Source organism: Hippocampus guttulatus, chromosome 14 (genome assembly GCF_054856545.1).
Source record: "Hippocampus guttulatus isolate MCC_2025c chromosome 14, RoL_Hgut_1.0, whole genome shotgun sequence".
In the NCBI taxonomy this organism is placed as follows: Eukaryota; Metazoa; Chordata; class Actinopteri; order Syngnathiformes; family Syngnathidae; genus Hippocampus; species Hippocampus guttulatus.
In genome coordinates, this window is record NC_141274.1 from 4997008 (window position 1) to 5015250 (window position 18243).

Here is an 18243-nt window from a genome sequence, read left to right on the forward strand (position 1 = left end):
CTATCTATCTATCTATCTATATCTATATATAGATATACAGTGTATATCTATATATATATATATATAGTCATCATTAACATCAATGGAACATTTTTCAATCTTTGATGCACGAAAGAGAACATATTTTGTTATTCAACAAACTTTTTTTTTTGATGAGGACAATTTCTTCTTTATAGCACTTTATGGATGTGGTTTTGTAAACATTAACATTAACTCGGGTCTATTAAGAACCCAAAACATCTGTGCCAAGGAAAGCTAATCTCTATCCGGTGTTTGCTTGTATCTCCTATTACTACGGATTCCCTCAGGGTTCAATCCTAGGGCTACTTCAATTTTGTTCCGAACACTCGACTCCATTTCTGCAAGCGTTCAGCTTGGTATCTGTGCACCAGCTCGTGCCTCCAGGGCTTAAGAAGAAGAAGAAGAAGCTATTCCGTATTGTGTGACCACTTTCATTTGCGCTGTTGATATAATTGCCTCAGGCACGTTATGGATCGCCGCATGCCGGAGTGTCACCAGAGCCTATCGGTCTCCTGAAAGATTTAGCAGAGTGCTGGCCAAGCAGAACGCCGGCAGCGGGCAGGAGGAGAAGATGAAACAATATTCCGACTCCCTCCGATTCTTGGAAGCCTGGCGACAGAGTTACCCCACAATGGGAGCAGAGCGGCAGTATTCCAAGCTGGAACCTGGTGATTTCCCCTGGGTGTCCCGGCATTAGCTGCTGTTGTGGTCCCCTCAACTCCCATGGCGACCATGGCGGCACCACAAATGAAAGTGCGCAGACTCGTCAAAGTTTCATGTCGTAAACAACTGTCTCATTCCCATGCAAACTAAATCACATCGAAATGACACCCAGAAGCCCCGCTCACAAGGCTCATCAAAGTTGATTTTTCTCGCGTCTCGGCGTACTGTACATCATATAGGGGCCAAAAGCAGATTTGGAGGTTGACTTCATTTCCGCAAAATTAATTGTTAAGATCGAAGTTCCTTGAGGTAAGAGTTTCATTCGTTCCGTGACCACACTCATACCTCTAAACATCTATCCATCCATTTTCTGATCCACTTATCATCACAGGGGTTGCAGGCTCCTGGAGTCTATCCCAGCTGTCTTCAGGCAGTAGGCGGGGTACACCCTGGACCGGTTTCCAGCCAATCGCAGGGCACACTTAGACAAACAACTGCGCCCACAATCACACCAAGGGACAATTTAAAGTGTTCCATTGACCTGCCATCGTTTTTTTTGGAACATGGGGAGAAACCGGAGGATCCGGAGAGAACCCACGCAGGCACGGGGAGAACATGCAAACTCCACACATGAAGGCCGGAGCCGGAATGGAATCAGACACCTCTGCACTGTAAGGTGGACGTGCTAACCAGTCGCCCACCGTGGCGCTCACTGGGGCGTGAACTCACACTGGAGCTCGATGCGTATGAAGTCCCTGATGCCCAGGTTCTCCAGGAAGACGCCGGAGGGAGCGCCGGTCTTGAAGAGGAAAGAGATGTCGGCGCTCAGCTCACCATGGAACGTCGGGAAGTGGAGGTATGATGTCTCTGTGGCGAAGAAGGCAGCGTTCCAGAAATTCTCTGAGGGGGAGACAATTATTTCAATCATGAATTACAGTAATGCATTTTTAATGATCTAAGGCTGGATTTATATGGTGTGATTCAAGTGATACAATTCAGATTTTTTTTTTTTTTTTACCCTCAAGTAGCACAGTTGGGTGTTGAAGGTGCGGCTTATCCGCCGATGCCCCTTATAGTGCGGGAAATGCGGGAACTTTTTTCATCAGACTCTTCTCCGACTTTTTCATTCAGAAACTTCAAATTCGGACACTTCTTTTCTAGACTCTTCAGACTCGCCTTCCTAATTCTCCTTCTCCAACGCCACTTTTCCAAACACTTCATTTCCGACTCTTGATTATGGACGCTTCTTAACTGGACTCCTCTTTCCGGATTCTACTTTTCAGACTCCTTTCGTGACTGAGCTTTTCCCAATATTCTGTTCTGACTCTTCTTTGCAGATTCTTCTTCTTTCCAAGCCTTCTTATCAGACTCCTTTCCCAAATCATCTTTTCTGACTCTTCTCTCAAGACACATTAAATTAGATAGATTAGCGGTGTATAGATATTAAATCTGGTCTAAATTTGTAGGTAAATAGACTTCAAACACAAGAAGCTGAAATTGGCATTACATAAGAATTTGACCTTTGGACTTGCAGTATAAATTCATCCTAAAAGGATGTATTTATATGCATGCTCTCCATGTGAGACTCAAACCTGAGGACCTTTTGTCACAGTCCGACTCCTTAAACATTTATCCACAGTCACCTCCCATGTTCCCTCACTTAACTAATGTATGAATGTTTCTGCGCGGTTTTCCGCTGTATGCATGACTAATTCATTTCCATAGGCGACTGGACTTACTGTCGCCATGGCAACGCAGTGGCCCCACCCGGTAGGCGGCCTCTGAGCCGGGGCGCCACACGTCACCCAGTACCAGGGACCGCACAGGGAGGCTCTCCTTGTGGACCAGCAAGCCCGAGTCCTCAGCCCTAAAAATATATGCAGTATACAATATTATTATTACATTTGCCGTTTTATTATTCATACTTATCATGCCATGCATGTCTGTGCTGAATTCAATCCAGGACAAAAAAAAAGGTAGCACCTTGAATAAAATAGTGAAATGTTTCGCCACTAGAAATTGACGGTTGAGCTGAGAACTGACAGGAAAATGTAAAGCGCAAGCATGAACGGTTTGAATAAAACATAAGAGGTTGAAAGAGCAAATGCACCGAACGCACTATGTACAGCCTCATCATAAAACATGTATGTTTCGGTTCGTGAAAGACCGTCAAATGAGATGAGAAAAATCCTGAAAAATAAATAGCGGCCAAAACACAAAAAGCAACCTTTGTTAGGTTGATTGAATTAAATTATGTCAGTTCACCCTTTCATGCACCAATAATGCTCACCTGTCACCGAACCACATGATAAACTGCCCACTGTTGTCACTGCTATCCCTGAAAGGGTTAAAGTTGCCAAAAGTGTTCACGGTTTGCATTTATGGTTATGTTCTGTACGCTTCTCATGTAGCACATTTACGCCATATTTAATGTCCAACAGTTAATGATCTATACAATTCTATTAGAGTCTTTGGCTATATACTTCTCATGGAGCAAATCGTCACTGTAGGATGGAAATTATGGATGTCCATATATGGTCAATTTCATACTTTTACACATATCGACACCATTGGTCCCTCCCTAGGTGGGCTGTTATTTTCATGCATTATTAAGCAATTGGAAGTGTTGGGAATCACTTGAGAACAAATCTATTAACGCTCTTGGACACTTGGACTGTCTGAGAAGTGTTGCACAACTGCCTCTTTACTCTCACTCTGTAAATGTTGTATCATTTTGCTGCCTTGAGATGGAAAGTGATGTTTTTTTTTTAAACGAGTAAAAACAGATTAGAGACATTTAAGTAAGCCTGGTTAATTAAAAATGGATGGCTGTAACGCTTCCATGAGAAGGAACTGGTCAGCCACGAAGGTCAGTGACAGCAGATTCATTATCACCTGTTACATAACTTAGTCAGTTAAGCAATTTATTTATTGCATCGCTCATGGCTCCAAAGAATTTTATTTGAATTTTTAATATCACATTAAATGTATATACACCTCAAACATACAATACATTTGGAGAGTGCAGAAGAATCGTTTTTCTTGTTGATGCTGATCTATGTCGGAATAACTTCAAATGTTGGTAAAATGAAAGAATTTGATTCTGGAGTGTATCAGCACATTTGGTCAAGTGAAGTTTTGTGCAGATCGAAGCTTTGTTGAAAGATAATTTTTGGGGGGTCCGGAACTGCATGGCACACTGTATCCCAGAGGAGGAGCGGATAATGTTTTTTTGTGTCACCTCAAAGATAATGAAAATGAACTGCATTGTTATTTTTGGTTTGTATTTATGGTCCTTTGTATCGTGATTTCAGCAGGCAATAATTATGTCAATTGTCTCGTGAAGCTGTAGATTTGTTTGCGGTGTGAGATGATGAAAGACTCAACTATTTGTTCAAGTATAAGCCATTTGATTTGCTTCAGTTTGTGGCTGCATAGCAAGAGGACACTCTTTGTTTGATATATTTCTGGATGTCTTCCGACTGTTCACTTTTGTGTCTAATAAGCCCACGTGGGCTGGGCACCTTTAATGGTGCGTGACAACAAATAAGTACTCAACTCAACTCACCTCAACTCAGCTACCATATTTGCATTATATTAAACCCTTTCAGGGACAGCGGTTACTACAGTGGACAGTTTCTAATATTATCAGGTTACAGGGTTCATGAAAGGGGTTAATGGAGTTACACTTGTAATGCAGACCATATGCAGCCATTTATGTTTTGACAGATCTGATTTTCATCCACAATTCAATCTGAAGATAATCGATTCCGTATCTTGTTGCGTTACTCAAAGATGCAAAAAGTGTTCATTTACGCACACCCATTGTTAGATTCACTAGTGAGTCTTTTTTTTTTTTTTTTTTGGTGTGTTGATTATTTGTGCATAGTTACCATTCTGCGCTGTCAGCGTCACAGTTGCAGTAACGTTTGGGATCCAAACAGTCTCCCTGCAGCCCGCATGCGCACTGTTGGCTTCCCGGCTGAGCTCCGGCCCAATAATTCTGACGTCGACCCGGAGCGGCACCACCAATCCACCAGCTCAAGGGGGAGCCCTCTGGAATTCACCCAAAACATTAACATGTTGGACAATGTCTTCTTTATTGACTCTTTACAGCTCTATTGATGGATGACTGCTTTCTGACTCTGGATTTTTGACGTCTCACAGATTCCAGATATATCTTTTACGACTCCTGTCAGACTTCTTTTCTGATTCATCTTTTCGGAATATGTACTGTATTGTTCCAATTTTTGTATGTCACATCTTTTCGGACTCTTTTTTTTTTTTCCTCGCTCTTCTTCTCAGACTGTGACCTATACACAAAGCGCGGCCTCACCTGGAGTGTTGAGGAGGCGGGACTTCCTGCAGTGGTAGGCCATTTCCTGTTGGCAGTGGTCGGACTGGCCAATTACGGCCAACAGCTGCTCCTCGCTGGCAGGGTAGCGCAGTGGCACAAGGTGCTGACGTTCACCGCTAGATGGCCTCACTTGGGTGAGTTCGGTGGTGTTATGGTGGATCTCCATCCACGTGTTCTCCTCTGCTAGACAAAATGGAAGGTAAGAAAAACGACCACATAGATGTGAAATGCACAAACAGTGCGTGTGTCACCTGTCATGTCGCAGTAAACCAACTGCGGTTTGACGGGGCCGCTGCCGTCCACGTCGATGTAGAAATATCCCGATGTGTTGCCGTTGTGCTTGTACGCCTCGCAGGATTGTTCGTACACCGCTAGGAAGAGAAACGAGTAGAAAAGTTTGCAAAGGATGCTGAGAGAAGTGTCCCGCAACGATCAAAAAACAAGTATTGGAAGAAAATCTTCCACCGTGATGAGGTGTATCCCGTATTGTTTTGTGTTTTTTGTTATTGTAAAGTGTCCTTGGGTGTCTTGAAAGGCGCTTATAAATAAAATGTATTATTATTATTATTATTATTATTATAGTTTTTTAGGAGACTGGCCCTGCATTGACTCACAGCTGTGGCAGGTGGCGCCACCATAGCCGCTGTCGCTGCAGTTGCAGTGGAAGTGCATCCAGGATTGAGTGCACTGCCCGCCGTGCTCGCAGCGACTCAGAGAACACCTGAAAACATCAAAATAGATCAATCATGTCTAATTTTTTCTTTTGTGGAAACATTTAGAAAGCTAGGACGTACAAAAGGAAATATAAAATGCACACACACACACACAGATATGTTTATTTGAAGAAACCATATTTGCAAATATGTAGCCTTGCTGCTCACCTTCTAAATCAAATTTTAATTTTATTTTTGTTTCATTCGATCTGGATGGAAACTCGTGTAACGTTTTGTTCCTGACTGCCTGCAGTTGAAACACTGGAGGGTAGGTGTAATAACAAGCTCCCATGGAGTATGACTACCACACTGACCCTCTGTTGAAAAGCAACATTTTCCATCTGACTTGCGTTCAATTCAATCAGCATGATCGCCAAGCGTACGGCGGCCATGCGCTAACCGCTAAGCAAACGATGGATGCAAAATGAAGGAGTCGTGACCTAGGCAAGGACGCCTGCTCGCTTCGTTAAGCATCGGCTCGTGTTATTAGAGCCGCATGTTTTTTTGCTGTTTTTTTCCCCCCCGACCGACAGGTTTGATAATTGTTGTGAACGTTGCGTTAATGAAGCAACGATTCGGCAGTCAGACCCAACTGCAGGATTAGTTCTGCATCGGTGGCATCACTTCGTGCGACGTTAGCCCTCCGACCTGAGAGTCTGAAGCTGGATAAACGACATCTGTTTCAAGCAACACATTTAAGATTGATTTTTAATTAGTCCAAGGGGCTACCCTGATTTTGCCCCCTGAACATTGAAATCAGACAGCTAATGCCCTAGCGTATCACACACTGAATTCCATGTTCGAAACTGACCTGTCAATGATGCCGCACATGTCAATCAAGAGGTTGCTGTAGGTACCCAGCATCCTTTGCTGCACCAGGATGAGGTCCACTTGTTGCCGGCCCAGGGTCAGCTGGCGAAGACAACCCTGGAAGGAGGCAAAAGGGTTCCTGCAGTCCTCCTGCCTCTCGTCCTCCGCAGGGCAACCTTCAACAACAAGACATTCAAAGCGCGACCGGGTATAAGGTGTGATCATGTCGTACATTTGCCTACCACCGACAAAGAGGTCCTTCTCGATGGCGACGGTAAAGGAAGGACTGGAGTGAGCCATGTCGTCTTTGTCCACGCTGATGCTCAGGTGCCCTCCTCTGGACTTCAGGTCCACTGAATGCCACTGACCATCATCCAGATCGGAACCTAACAACCAATCCATACAGAATCCCAATTAACTCATTCACTCCCAAAGACGTTTTTAAACGTCTTTTCAGACTTGGTCTAGAATTGGCTGGTACTGAATGAGTTAAGTACTGTATGCTTTTGTTTTTATCATCAAGGCTCTGAATTTAACCCAAAAATTGGCTGTAACTCCAAATAAACTCTAATCTTATCCTAAATTTAACCCTAACCCAAGCCAGAGGTGTCCCTCTGGGTTGAAAAATGAGAAGACCAAGCATATTGAGGGCCACTGTGATGACTCCCCTTTTTCACCTCACTGTGTTAAATACTGTCACTTGATGTCATTCCCTGTATTTTTTGTTTGTGACATCGGGAAAATATCGCTCAGCAATTCCGAACTGTGAGTTCTATTGCTAACTACTGTGCTGTGACCTGACCCCGAACCTAAGAAGTTAGTTTTCGAAATGTGGGAGGTGTCCAAAATACCTGGAGAAAACCCATGCAAATATGGGGGTGCAACGTGCAATCGCCACACAGCCCAGCTGGAACCCAGATCCTCAAAACTGCAAGGCGGGCGTTTCCACCTCTGTACTGTACTGACCTGCCTGGAGGTCCAGCAGTACCCTGTCAGCTTTCTGAATGCGCAGACAGAGCCGGGCATCACTCAGGTACACCCAGACAACGCCGCCCTGCCGAGGGAGCCGGAAGGTGAACAGGAGTCCATCTCGGTTCCACGTCCTGAAATTGAGTCCTACGGCCACTCCCGCTGTTGGCGGCACCGAGGTCATTGCCCCGGCCCCAGGCAACTGGAGGAAGCTTCGGGGCCCAGGGAAGGTGGCAGCAACGTCCAGCGTCTGGTGGGAGCACGCGAAGGTGACATTGCCCTGGGGGACATAAAATAATCAAAACAGCAAAAGCATGAATATTAATCCACTCTGGGGGCGGGGTGAGTGTAGGGGCGTGTCCGTGCGACTTCAGGTCACCGTCGTCCTCATCAGTAAGTCTCCTTAAATGCGACATTAGGAACATTAGCATAACCATGAGGAGCCAATAGCATTAGCAAAGCAAAACGGGGGAGAAACAAAGTCAAATGAAAGACAGATTGGTGGGATGCAATTGCAGCATCATGACAGCACTTTCCAGATTCATATTTCACCGAGACATCACAAAGTTGTTGCTTTTTATTGTCTTTTTTTTTCCTGTCTGTCCCCTCTCAGAGACTTGCTGTCTTTGGTACTTCTTTTTGTGGTCTATCCTCTGCCTCTGTGACCGGGCTCAAACAAAGTAAGTTAACTCCGCTTTTAGAAGTCATGTCATTGTGATTGGTTTCTTTTGTCATTGTATTTCATTGTCGGCTCAAACTGCCTACAGTCGCACAGATGACATGTCGAGAATGTTTATGGTGCAGTTTGGGTGAATTCAGGTTCATGAGCGGCTTGGAAAGTCACCTCGACGGAAAAAAAGGGGGGGGGGACATGTTGCTGCAAAGTCACCACACACACACACACACACATAAACAGATTGCCTTTGTCCTTTCAAGAGATCATCACTTGAAGCGCCTCCATTGGAGCATTAACCAAGCATACGAATAGCTCCACTTTCTTCCTTCCAGTTTTCATCATTTTTTTTTGTGTGAACTTCTTTCGTCGAAATGCTCCCCGGTGAATGTGAATTTTAAAATGCACGGGAGGTCCACATGGTCAATATGGAGGCGTTATACTGAGAGACTACTTTGCCTTCACGCCTCATTTGTCATAAAAAGCCAATACGGGACAAACAATTTATATATCAATGCAGTCAGACGGTAAGATGCCATTTGGTGAACACTGAGATGGTGAGGAAAAAAAAAATTCATGACACTGAATATTCTTTAGATTAGAATTAGCATTACGGATTATGGCTTTCGAATAGTCTTCATCACTAAGTACCTAGCTAAAATCTAACTACCCCAAACTATCATAAGTGAAGAATTTTTCAAATACGTTTTTAGTATTATAGATAAACAAATAAACTAACAGCTAGCTGCTGTGAAAGATTTTTATGAGGGACGACAACGTTTTTGTTGTTGTTGTTTTTCTTTTAAAGCTTTGAAGAGGGAAACCCGTTCTTAAGAGCAGTCGTGAATTAGCATGATTTGGCAGTGCACTACCATGACCTCCATCGACACAACAAAGGCAAAACAATCTAGCTAAGATTAAACGTACTAGTTTTTACGGAACTCCATCATTTATTCAAATGTTGTCGGCTAAATGTGAAGCCAATTAGCACAAACGTGAAGGTCATCACTGTCCGTCCGTTGGACGTTTGACCTTATTAGGAAAGCCGTCAAGCACTGACCGTCACGGTAGCTCGGCGGTCGCCTCGTCTGGCCATCGCGATCAGGTTATGCTGGTTGTACACCAAATTCTCAAGGCATCCTTGGAATCTCTCCTCAGGAATGTTGGGAAATCCCCCCACGCTCAGCTGGAAGACCCCAGGATGGAAAACGTGAACCCCAAGGACAGACAAAAGGTGGCAACTCATTTTTGGAAGACCTGCTGGATGTGCCAGTGATGGAAACGCGACGGTAGGTCCACGCTCTCCGTGTGCTGATCCACAGTAAGGTTGCACTGGGCGGCGTGACATTCCATGGCCAGCACGTGCCACTGTTGGTCGTCCAAGAGACTGCCTAACGAGGCCAGACGTCGACGATCGGGACTGGAAGTCCACGCTAGGAGCCAAAAAAAGACAGATGGTGTCAAGGTGATTTTACATTAGGACCAGTGCCTCACCAGATTTGACCCCCCCCCCCCCCCCAAAAAAATGGAGTGTGATGCTCAGAAATGATACACAGTCCATTCCAGAGGATTGTTCAAATTTTATATCATGTGGAATTTTAGAGCAAATACTGTTTCAAGTAAGTGGGTCAAACATTTGACATAATGGCAGTGACCCACCAAATTAAAAAAAAAAAAAAAAAGTGTGACCCTCAGAAATCATACACAGTCCATTTATGAGGGTGTTCCACCTTCAATTTGTTTGGAATTCAATGTCCTTCATGTGCAGGAACTATTTCAAGTAAGTGGGGAGAAAACCAAAACTTCTATTGACATTTTTTTTTGTCGTGTTAACAAAAAAGGTTTTATATTATGTAAATAACCTCGATTTTAAAGTACCTATTTTCGACGATTCCGATTTTTATCCAAATTTTGGACCTTATATTGTTTTATATTTAATACAGACCAGTGCAAAATGTACATATTGGTTGGGTAATTGCATGCTGTCCTTGTTCCTTCTCTCTTATGTGAGGCAGAAGAGCCAGGAGCAAATTTCTTTGTCGCCCGTTAGGCACAAATTATTGTCCTCCACCAAATGCCAATACTGCCTAGCAACAAGAGTTTGACATGGTTTGAGAAGAATAGGAGCTTTGCCCTACGTCGCTTTGGAATAGTGTCCCCCCCCCCCCCCCATGAAGAAATACTGTATGTCGATTATTTGTGTTCACTAAGGTTAAAGTGCTTAAAAAAAAAAGACACAATGGTAGTACCGCTTTTTGACAAGACATCAAAAAAGTTGTGAGAAAAGCTTTGTGCATTCTGAAGACAATGTTGTCTCCCAGCAGGAGGTTCAAAGCCGGGTTGCCTTATCATCTTCACAACAAGAAAAATGTGGAGATGCAAAGCCAAATATTCCGTCGTTCATGCCAAACGTGAGACGTTATAAATCTTAGATGAGCGTCGGCGGCTCCAAATTAGCAGGGCCAGGTTCCCCGCGGTCCAGCTCTGCGGGGAGAGCGATGGAAGGAAAAGCTCCCGAAAAAAAACTCTACGCAGTCGTTAAAAATGTATCCGGAGGTGTCAGGGGAGCCTGAGGAGGAAGATGATGGACAAAAACATCTTCATCCTAAAATGAGGAGGCGGGAGTTTGTCTTCTTGTCAACAACTTATTTACAATTCAGGGAATAAATATCTTGCTTTGTTACTGAAGCGAGATAACAAGACTCGCTTTTGAGTGACACCAATTGCATGAAATGAGAAAATAAATATTACAAACATGCGGCCATATGTTTTGATAACATTTTTGTGTTGGATTTCAATAGATTCCACCACATAGTAGTAATAGTAGAAATATCTTTGTAGAAGTAAAATAAAAAAAAATAAAAGTAGTTTTAGTAATGCTCCAAACACCGAATGTACTACTTACAAGTATACTACTCTTAATACCACTAATACTTAATCCAACCGATAAACCCATAACACTAGCATTTGTGGTATTAGTAGTAGTATGGGAGTGGTAGCAGTTGTGGTGCTCGTACAAGTATTAGCAATAGCAGTAGTAGTAGCGTTAGCAGTAGTGTAGTTGTGTATTTCCTACTATCATTATTTTGTATTTTGTTGCTGTTTTACTATTATTATTATTAGTAGTAGTAGTCGTAGTGGTAGTATAGTAAAAATACCATTAGTAGGATTGTAGTAGTAATAGTAGGAGGAGGAGGAGTTTTAATAGTACTGTACTAGCAGCGATATTAGTAGTGGAAGTGTAGTGGTATTTATATGACGAGTAGTATTAATATCAGTAGTAGCTTTAGTAGTGGACGTATAGTAGTATTAGATTCGAAGTAATGGTGGTAATAGTAGGAGTAAGATTAGTAGTATTTGGATAGAAGAGTTAGTGGTAGCAGTACCAGAAGTGAGAGTAGTAGTAGTAAAAATAGCACCAGTAGTATAATAGCTGCAGAAGTGTAAGTACAGTACCTGTAATATGATTAACTCATTCCCTCCCAAAGACGTTTTTAAACGTCTTTTCAGACTTGATCTAGAATTGGCTGGTACTGAATGAGTTAATAGTAGTAGTAGTAGTTAGTGGGAGCAGCATTAAACTAGTAGTAATAGTAGTCGTATTAGCATGAGTGGTAGAAGTATAGAACAGTGGTTCATTATTAGGACTAATAGCATTAGTTATAGTGGTGGAAGTAGTAAATGTAGTACTAGGAATACTAGTAGAATTTGGAGTCGGAGAAGTAGGATTAGTAGTAGTAGTAGAAGTAGCCATAGAAGTCGTATTGCGTTAGTAGAAGTGGAAGTAAGAGTGGGAGTAGCTGTTGCAGAGGAGTTGTGGTTGTTGTTGTTGTGATTAGAAGTGTAGTATTGTTATGGTGTCTATGAAGTTGAAGTTGAGTACATATTTCCAAGTCTTGTCTATTTGGATTGAAATGCAAATATGTAAAAACTTTTTGCGATAGATTAAAACAACAACAACAACAAAAAAGACAAGACACATGAAGACAGTGTTTATTCCAAAAATCCAAACCGAAGCAAAACGATCATGTCAAAAAAAAAAAGGACAAGAGTGCAAAAAACATGAAAGAGAAAGCAGAAGTAGATAAGCCGAGCAAATGTGACGTTTCATCCAGAAGCAGACAAAAAGAAGATGATTGCTTGTGAGTGAATATTCCACACGAGGAGTGAATATGAAAAAGCCTTCTCAAGTTTCACTTGAGCGCGCCAAGCTAATGACAAAAATATGAAATGAAAGCGGCGCACACACAAATGAGTAAAAGGATCTCCTATCGCCATCTTATGACTTTCACCAATTACAACACAACAGACGCAGGATACGAACTGGAGAGCGTGTTGTTACCGTCTTGGTGTTGTTGTCCTGTGACTGCCATGAGGACTCTTCCCCCATTGAGCTCCACGCTGAGTCCGAGTGCCGAGGCTCCTCGGGCGTGCAGTAGCGTCCCGCAGTTCTTCAGACTCTTGAACTTGAGCGACAGCTCCTGCTCGTTGTCTTCCTTGTCGTGGCTCCACCAGTACGTCACCGCGCTGCCCTCGCCGACCAACGACATCACGTCGGAGGCTGACCGGCGCGAGGCAGGATACAGATGGTGAAAGACGACTTCATCACGACAAGAAGGAATCTTTTTATTTTCAAAGAGCACGCACATCGATTTGATCAACCGAAAAATAAAAACAACGACAAGAAACCTAAGGTTGGAACTCGAAACCTGACTTGGAACCTTCATTTGAACCCTAATCCGCTCTTGACACTCTAAATTTTCAAACCCTAGTCCTGGTTTGAAATCCTAATTTGAAATCATAGTCCTATCTTGAAACCCTAATTAACAACCCTAAACCTGTCTTGAAACCTTACTTTGAAACCCTAAATGTTGTTTAAAACTTCCATTTGCAATTCTAACCTTTGATTGAAACGTTAACCCAGGGTGGAAACTCTCAAATCTATGTCCTACCTGTGGTTCAAAACCCTAATTTGAAACCCCACCACGAATTAGAAACACAAATGTTGGTTTGAAACCCCAATTTGAAGCCCTAACCGGTGAGTGAATCCCTAACCCTGACCTGAAACTCTAACTTAAAACCCTAAAACCTGATCCTGAAACCCTATTCTGAAACTTTAGCCCTGGCTTGAAGCAATAATTTCAAACCCCAATCCTGTCTTGAAACCATACTTTGAAACATTAGCCCTGGATTGAGACCCTAACTTAAAACCCTAATTGTGTCTTTAAACCCTGCTTTGAAATCTCAGCCATGACTTGAAACTCTGACCCAGTCTTGAAACCCTACTTTGAAACTTTAGCCCTGGCTTGAAACCCTGATCCTGTTTTGAAACCCTTATTTGAGATCCTAGCCCTGGCTTGAAGACCGAAGTACAAATCTCTAACCTGTATTTGAAATCAGAACCCTATTTCAAAACCCTAATTTGAAACCCCAACCTCCGTTTGAAACCCTAACAATGGCTTAAAGCCCCAGTTTGAAGCCCTCATATGAAATACTTCCCCTTTATTGAAACCCTGAATGTGTCTCCAACCATAATTTGATAACTTAAACTTTTTTCAAACCCTTTTTATTTGCAACCCTAATTTAACTTGCTAACTGTGACTTGCTAACTGTGACTTGAAGGTGAATTTCACCCACGCTTTTGTCTAATGTGTTTGCTTTACAGCTCGCCTTCAATAAAATATGTCGACGTGCGAAATGCGATGTTGGTGATGTTTCTCGGTAAGAGAGCGAGCAAGGTGAGAATGAAAGCCTGAATGTGCGTCTGTCGCTGTTAAAGCGCCAGGATAAACAAAACACCATTCAAAGGGGAGAAAGACGAGGTGCGATGGGATGTTTTTTTTATCTTCCCACATGTAAGCCTGATGGGTTGGCGGAGGCGGGCGACTCACTGTAAGGGCAACCGTAGACCTCCAGCCGCAGTCCGACGCGTCCGCCGGGGTTCCAACCCATGGGAAGCAGGCGCAGGAAGCGAGCGACGGCCGTTTGCTGCAGCTTGTGCTGCACCACGCTGTCTGCGTTGATGTTGCCTGAAAAAGACTGAGGACCGCCAAAGACGAACAGCGTCAGGAGCTCGGTAATGTTCACTACGCATTTTCAACGAATACATCAAGAAGTGCTTGGCCTAGTGCAGTGGTGGGCAAACTACGGCCCGCGGGCCGAATCCGGCCCATTGGTCTTTTTAATCCGGCCCGCCGAAGGTTGGTCCACAATTAAGGTTCGATGTGAATGATTGCATTCATTTCAATTGGACTTGTAATGACCGTCATTTCACCGCCAGGTGGCGCATTGACTTGAAGTTGCAGAACACAGGGGGGGGGGGGGGGGGAGATCTTTTCGACCACCTAGGACCTCTGTATCGCTCTACTTCTACTGGTCTGATCACAACCCATCTGCAGCAATGCACAGGCTAAAATAGGTCATCAACAACACTGTTGTCATTTAAAAAAGTATATTAATACAGTACTTTCATGCTTTTGTTCTGTTGATGTTTGATATGGACTGTCAACAAATGCAGTTTTTTTTTTAATGTACCATAGCTCGTGCTGACCTGGCCCTTCTGTCAAATTTTAAAAGTCAATGCGGCCCCCGAGCCAAAAGGTTTGCCCACCCCTGGCCTAGTGTCTCTTTTCAGGTGTTACTTTGTTATGGTGTGAAGGTGTCCCGATACTTATGCCCACATGAGCTTTACTTCCTGTTTGCGTCTCGATACAGTGATCCCTCGCTATTTCGCAGTTGGTTTATCGCGGATTCGGTGCATCGCGGATTTTTTCAAACATATTCATTTAAAAAAAAAAAACTTTTTTTTTTCATATACATGGAGTACAGTACTGTATATGTTGCTCTATGTGACTCGCTGTTGTTTTGCAGCTTCTCACGGACTTCTTTGCGGACTTAAAAAAACAAAAATTTTTTACCTGTATATGGTAATTGGTCGCTACTTCACGGATTTTCGTTTGTCGCGGGTGGTTTTGGTCCCCATTAACCGCGATAAATGAGGGATTACTGTACTTATGTTCACATTTTCCTGACCTTAAAACAACAAGTATGTCTGGAGCCGCAAAAAAAATAAAAGCCTTCTATAAAACTTACTATGAAGGAAACACATGCTGTATGTATGTAAGAGACTGGACTGTCTCAGAATTGTTTATGTTATTCATTCCTTTGTTGTGTGTTCACAAACGCCCCCATAGAATTTATTTTGTAGTTTCCTCGCTTGATTTTTTTGTTTTGGTGCATTGTTTTCGGGTTTTTTTTGTGTCAGTGAAGTGATCATTAATTTCCGTTTTTCTGAGGCTGTCTTTGAACGCCTCTCGAGTCGAATAAGAAGAGAGAAGGCACAGAGTCGGACGGAGACTGTTAAAAGCATAAAGTGTACGTTTTAAAAAACCAACACCACAGCTCTCCTTTTTCGGAGCTGCAACATGTATCTACTTACTGTATATCTATTTGAGCTATATTAGCCTACTATCAAAATCTTTTTCCATTTTCAAACATTTTTTATAAAACTCCAGGGAGCCACTGGATGTCGCTAAAGAGCCGCATGCGGCTCTGGAGCCGCATGTTGCCGACCCCCGATCTAGGTGTCCCACTATTTTTTTTCACCTTTTGTAGGCATGCCGAAACATTCGTCCATTTCCTTTCATTTGGTGTCCCGATGCTTTTGCACACATATTCTCACTGTATATTGGACCACAAAACAACCGAGCCCCCAATCTCGTGATCCCCGGCGTAATAGCTCGGCCGCCTTCTTTTTATCAACACCATCTGGTCAAGCTGTCTTGCTGCATTTTGAATCACTGTGCTGCGCTCCGCTCAGGCATGTTAGTGGGCAGCTAAATTGCGGCGAGTGGCTCAGAAATGGCGACAAGTTTTCCACGTCAGCAGCAGTTCATCCTCTGCTCTGCATGCATTATTCACGAGGAGTCAAAATGCTCGTGAGAAATGCAATGATCTCGGCAAGATGGGCTGATGTAATTGCCGCTGGTTTTATAGCCTCAAATATGACTACGATTGATTACTTCAAGTACATTTTTGCCTCAATGTGTTTAGTATAATTAGTTACATTTTGATGCGGCTAATTTTGTTAGCTCCGTTGGCTAAATTCACTCACATCAATATTGGAAGTTACATGTTGGCTAATGAGCCAAAAGCATTGTTTTGAATGTGACCCAGTTTTTTTTTTTTTGCATTTGTTAACAGTTTTGTCTTGGTGCATCTTGAGTGGTTTTTTTGTTTTTTTGTTTTTTTTAACCCTTTCAGGGACAGCGGTTACTACAGTGGACAGCTTGTCAGGTTACAAGTTATTATTATTTGTGCATAAAAGGGATAAGTATGTGTGTATGCAAACATAATTGTGTTACAAAAAATATATACTGAAGCAATTTTTGAGGAACCAGGACGGAATTTTGCTGTGAGAAGTTGGGGGTCATAAATATTTCTCAGAGCTGGGCCTTGGCAGAGGTCTGCGCTCTGCTGAGTGGCATCAAAGCAAAAACTACTAAGACTGTGGGAATAAAGAATAAGGACATTTGGTTTGGGAAGTTGGGGTACAGGTGAAGCTCTGTGACTTTTTACTTGAGCCCTTTCAGGGACAGCGGTCACTACAGTGGACAGTTTATGTTATCGGGTTACAGTGTGCATGAAAGGGTTGCTATACGGGTGTGTTTTCTATACAACGATGCCATTTTCCAAAAATTCTTTGCCGAGAAATGCACTCAACTGAGTCACAAACTCTCAAAAACGTGTGAGATTATGGAAAGGAAGGGAAAAAAATGGTGTGTGAAGTTGGGCTCCAGATTTTTTATTTTCACACTTGTACCTAGTGGAGGTGAAACTCGTTTTACAAGAATGTGCCTATGCTTTGTGCGGGGGGAAAAAAAGTTTGAGAAGTTGGGCTCCAGAATTTGTCCACATACCCCGATGCTGTCCTCCAGCCGGTGTTGCTTCCAGTTGTGACCGGTGTCGCTGAACATGAGCAGATAGGACGTCAGCCAATCAGAGCTGCCGTAGCGTCCCTGCGTGGACACCGCCGTGATGGTGGTCCGTTCCCCGAGGTCCACTTCCAACCACTGAGAGGATTCGGAGCCCAGCGGAGACCAACCCCCTGCTCCTGAAAACAAATTCATGCATCGTGTTAAAAAGTTGGGATCGAGGAATGTTGCTTTCATTTGTGAACAGCTTGGCCTTGGCCTTTATATGTGTGGGCAGCAGAAAAAAAAACACATTTGCTTGCGAAAATTTGGATGTGGGAAATTAGGATCCAGGAATTTTTTTTTTTTGCTTCCAGTTCGTCCTTGGTGAACTGTTGTGTGAGAAATACTAAATGAAGAATTGAGGTGTGAGAAGATGGGAACCAGGATCCCTCTCCAATTTATGAACTACTTCAACAAATGTCACTTCTTTCCACTTGTTAACCGAGCTCTTGTTGGTTAATTGAGCTGATTTTGAGTGGGTGGATGAATGATTACGAGGCGCAGGGTGAAGGTGGCAGGTGCTGAAGCCCGCTCTCCATTAATTAAGCCTGGGAAAACGTAAACGTTGACGTGTGAACTTTGAAGGCGCGAAAAGGCCAAAGGCTAATCAGCTCCGGAGGACGAGACAGCGAGCGGGCGCTTGACCTTGTCCGTAAAACGCAGAGATGAAAGGAAAATGGGGAAAAGGAAATGGGCGTACGATTAGGGACACCTTGGAAAATGTTTGCATTGCCTGTTCATTTCAGGTCTAAAAATATTCAGCCTCATTGCATCATGTTCAGCTACACCAGAGACATTTAGAGATATATTATTGGATGAATTATTGTTTTTCAGTTGGATACAGTTCAGAGGTTTTGTTTGTTTGTTGTACTTTTATGTTTTATATGAGTGTGTTATTTGTTGCTTCTGATCTCTTCTGTGTCCCTGTGTGGCCTCGAAAAACGTTTTTTTTTTAATAACTTCATTTATTTTTAATATTAAGACTTTTCTTTCATTCCATCTAAATATTACCATTTCATTATATCATTACCTTTCATCAGAAGTATAATTTATTTTGTTGTA

General features: G+C 43.0%; 1 protein-coding gene across 2 annotated transcripts in view; it reads right to left on the reverse strand.

Moving 5' to 3' along the window:
- Positions 1-18243, reverse strand: part of LOC147194588 (contactin-associated protein-like 4) — a 51406-nt gene that overhangs the window by 14420 nt on the left and 18743 nt on the right. For both annotated transcript variants that reach the window (XM_086129562.1, XM_086129563.1), the window contains exons 3-16: positions 17125-17318; positions 14098-14245; positions 12549-12767; positions 9464-9639; positions 9267-9392; positions 7531-7813; positions 6807-6950; positions 6566-6740; positions 5656-5762; positions 5293-5412; positions 5021-5221; positions 4578-4740; positions 2424-2551; positions 1414-1584 (exon numbers count right to left, since the gene is read on the reverse strand). In XM_086129562.1, coding sequence (XP_085985688.1) covers positions 1414-1584; positions 2424-2551; positions 4578-4740; positions 5021-5221; positions 5293-5412; positions 5656-5762; positions 6566-6740; positions 6807-6950; positions 7531-7813; positions 9267-9392; positions 9464-9639; positions 12549-12767; positions 14098-14245; positions 17125-17318 — 2355 coding nt within the window. The remainder of the gene's footprint in view (positions 1-1413; positions 1585-2423; positions 2552-4577; positions 4741-5020; positions 5222-5292; positions 5413-5655; positions 5763-6565; positions 6741-6806; positions 6951-7530; positions 7814-9266; positions 9393-9463; positions 9640-12548; positions 12768-14097; positions 14246-17124; positions 17319-18243) is intronic.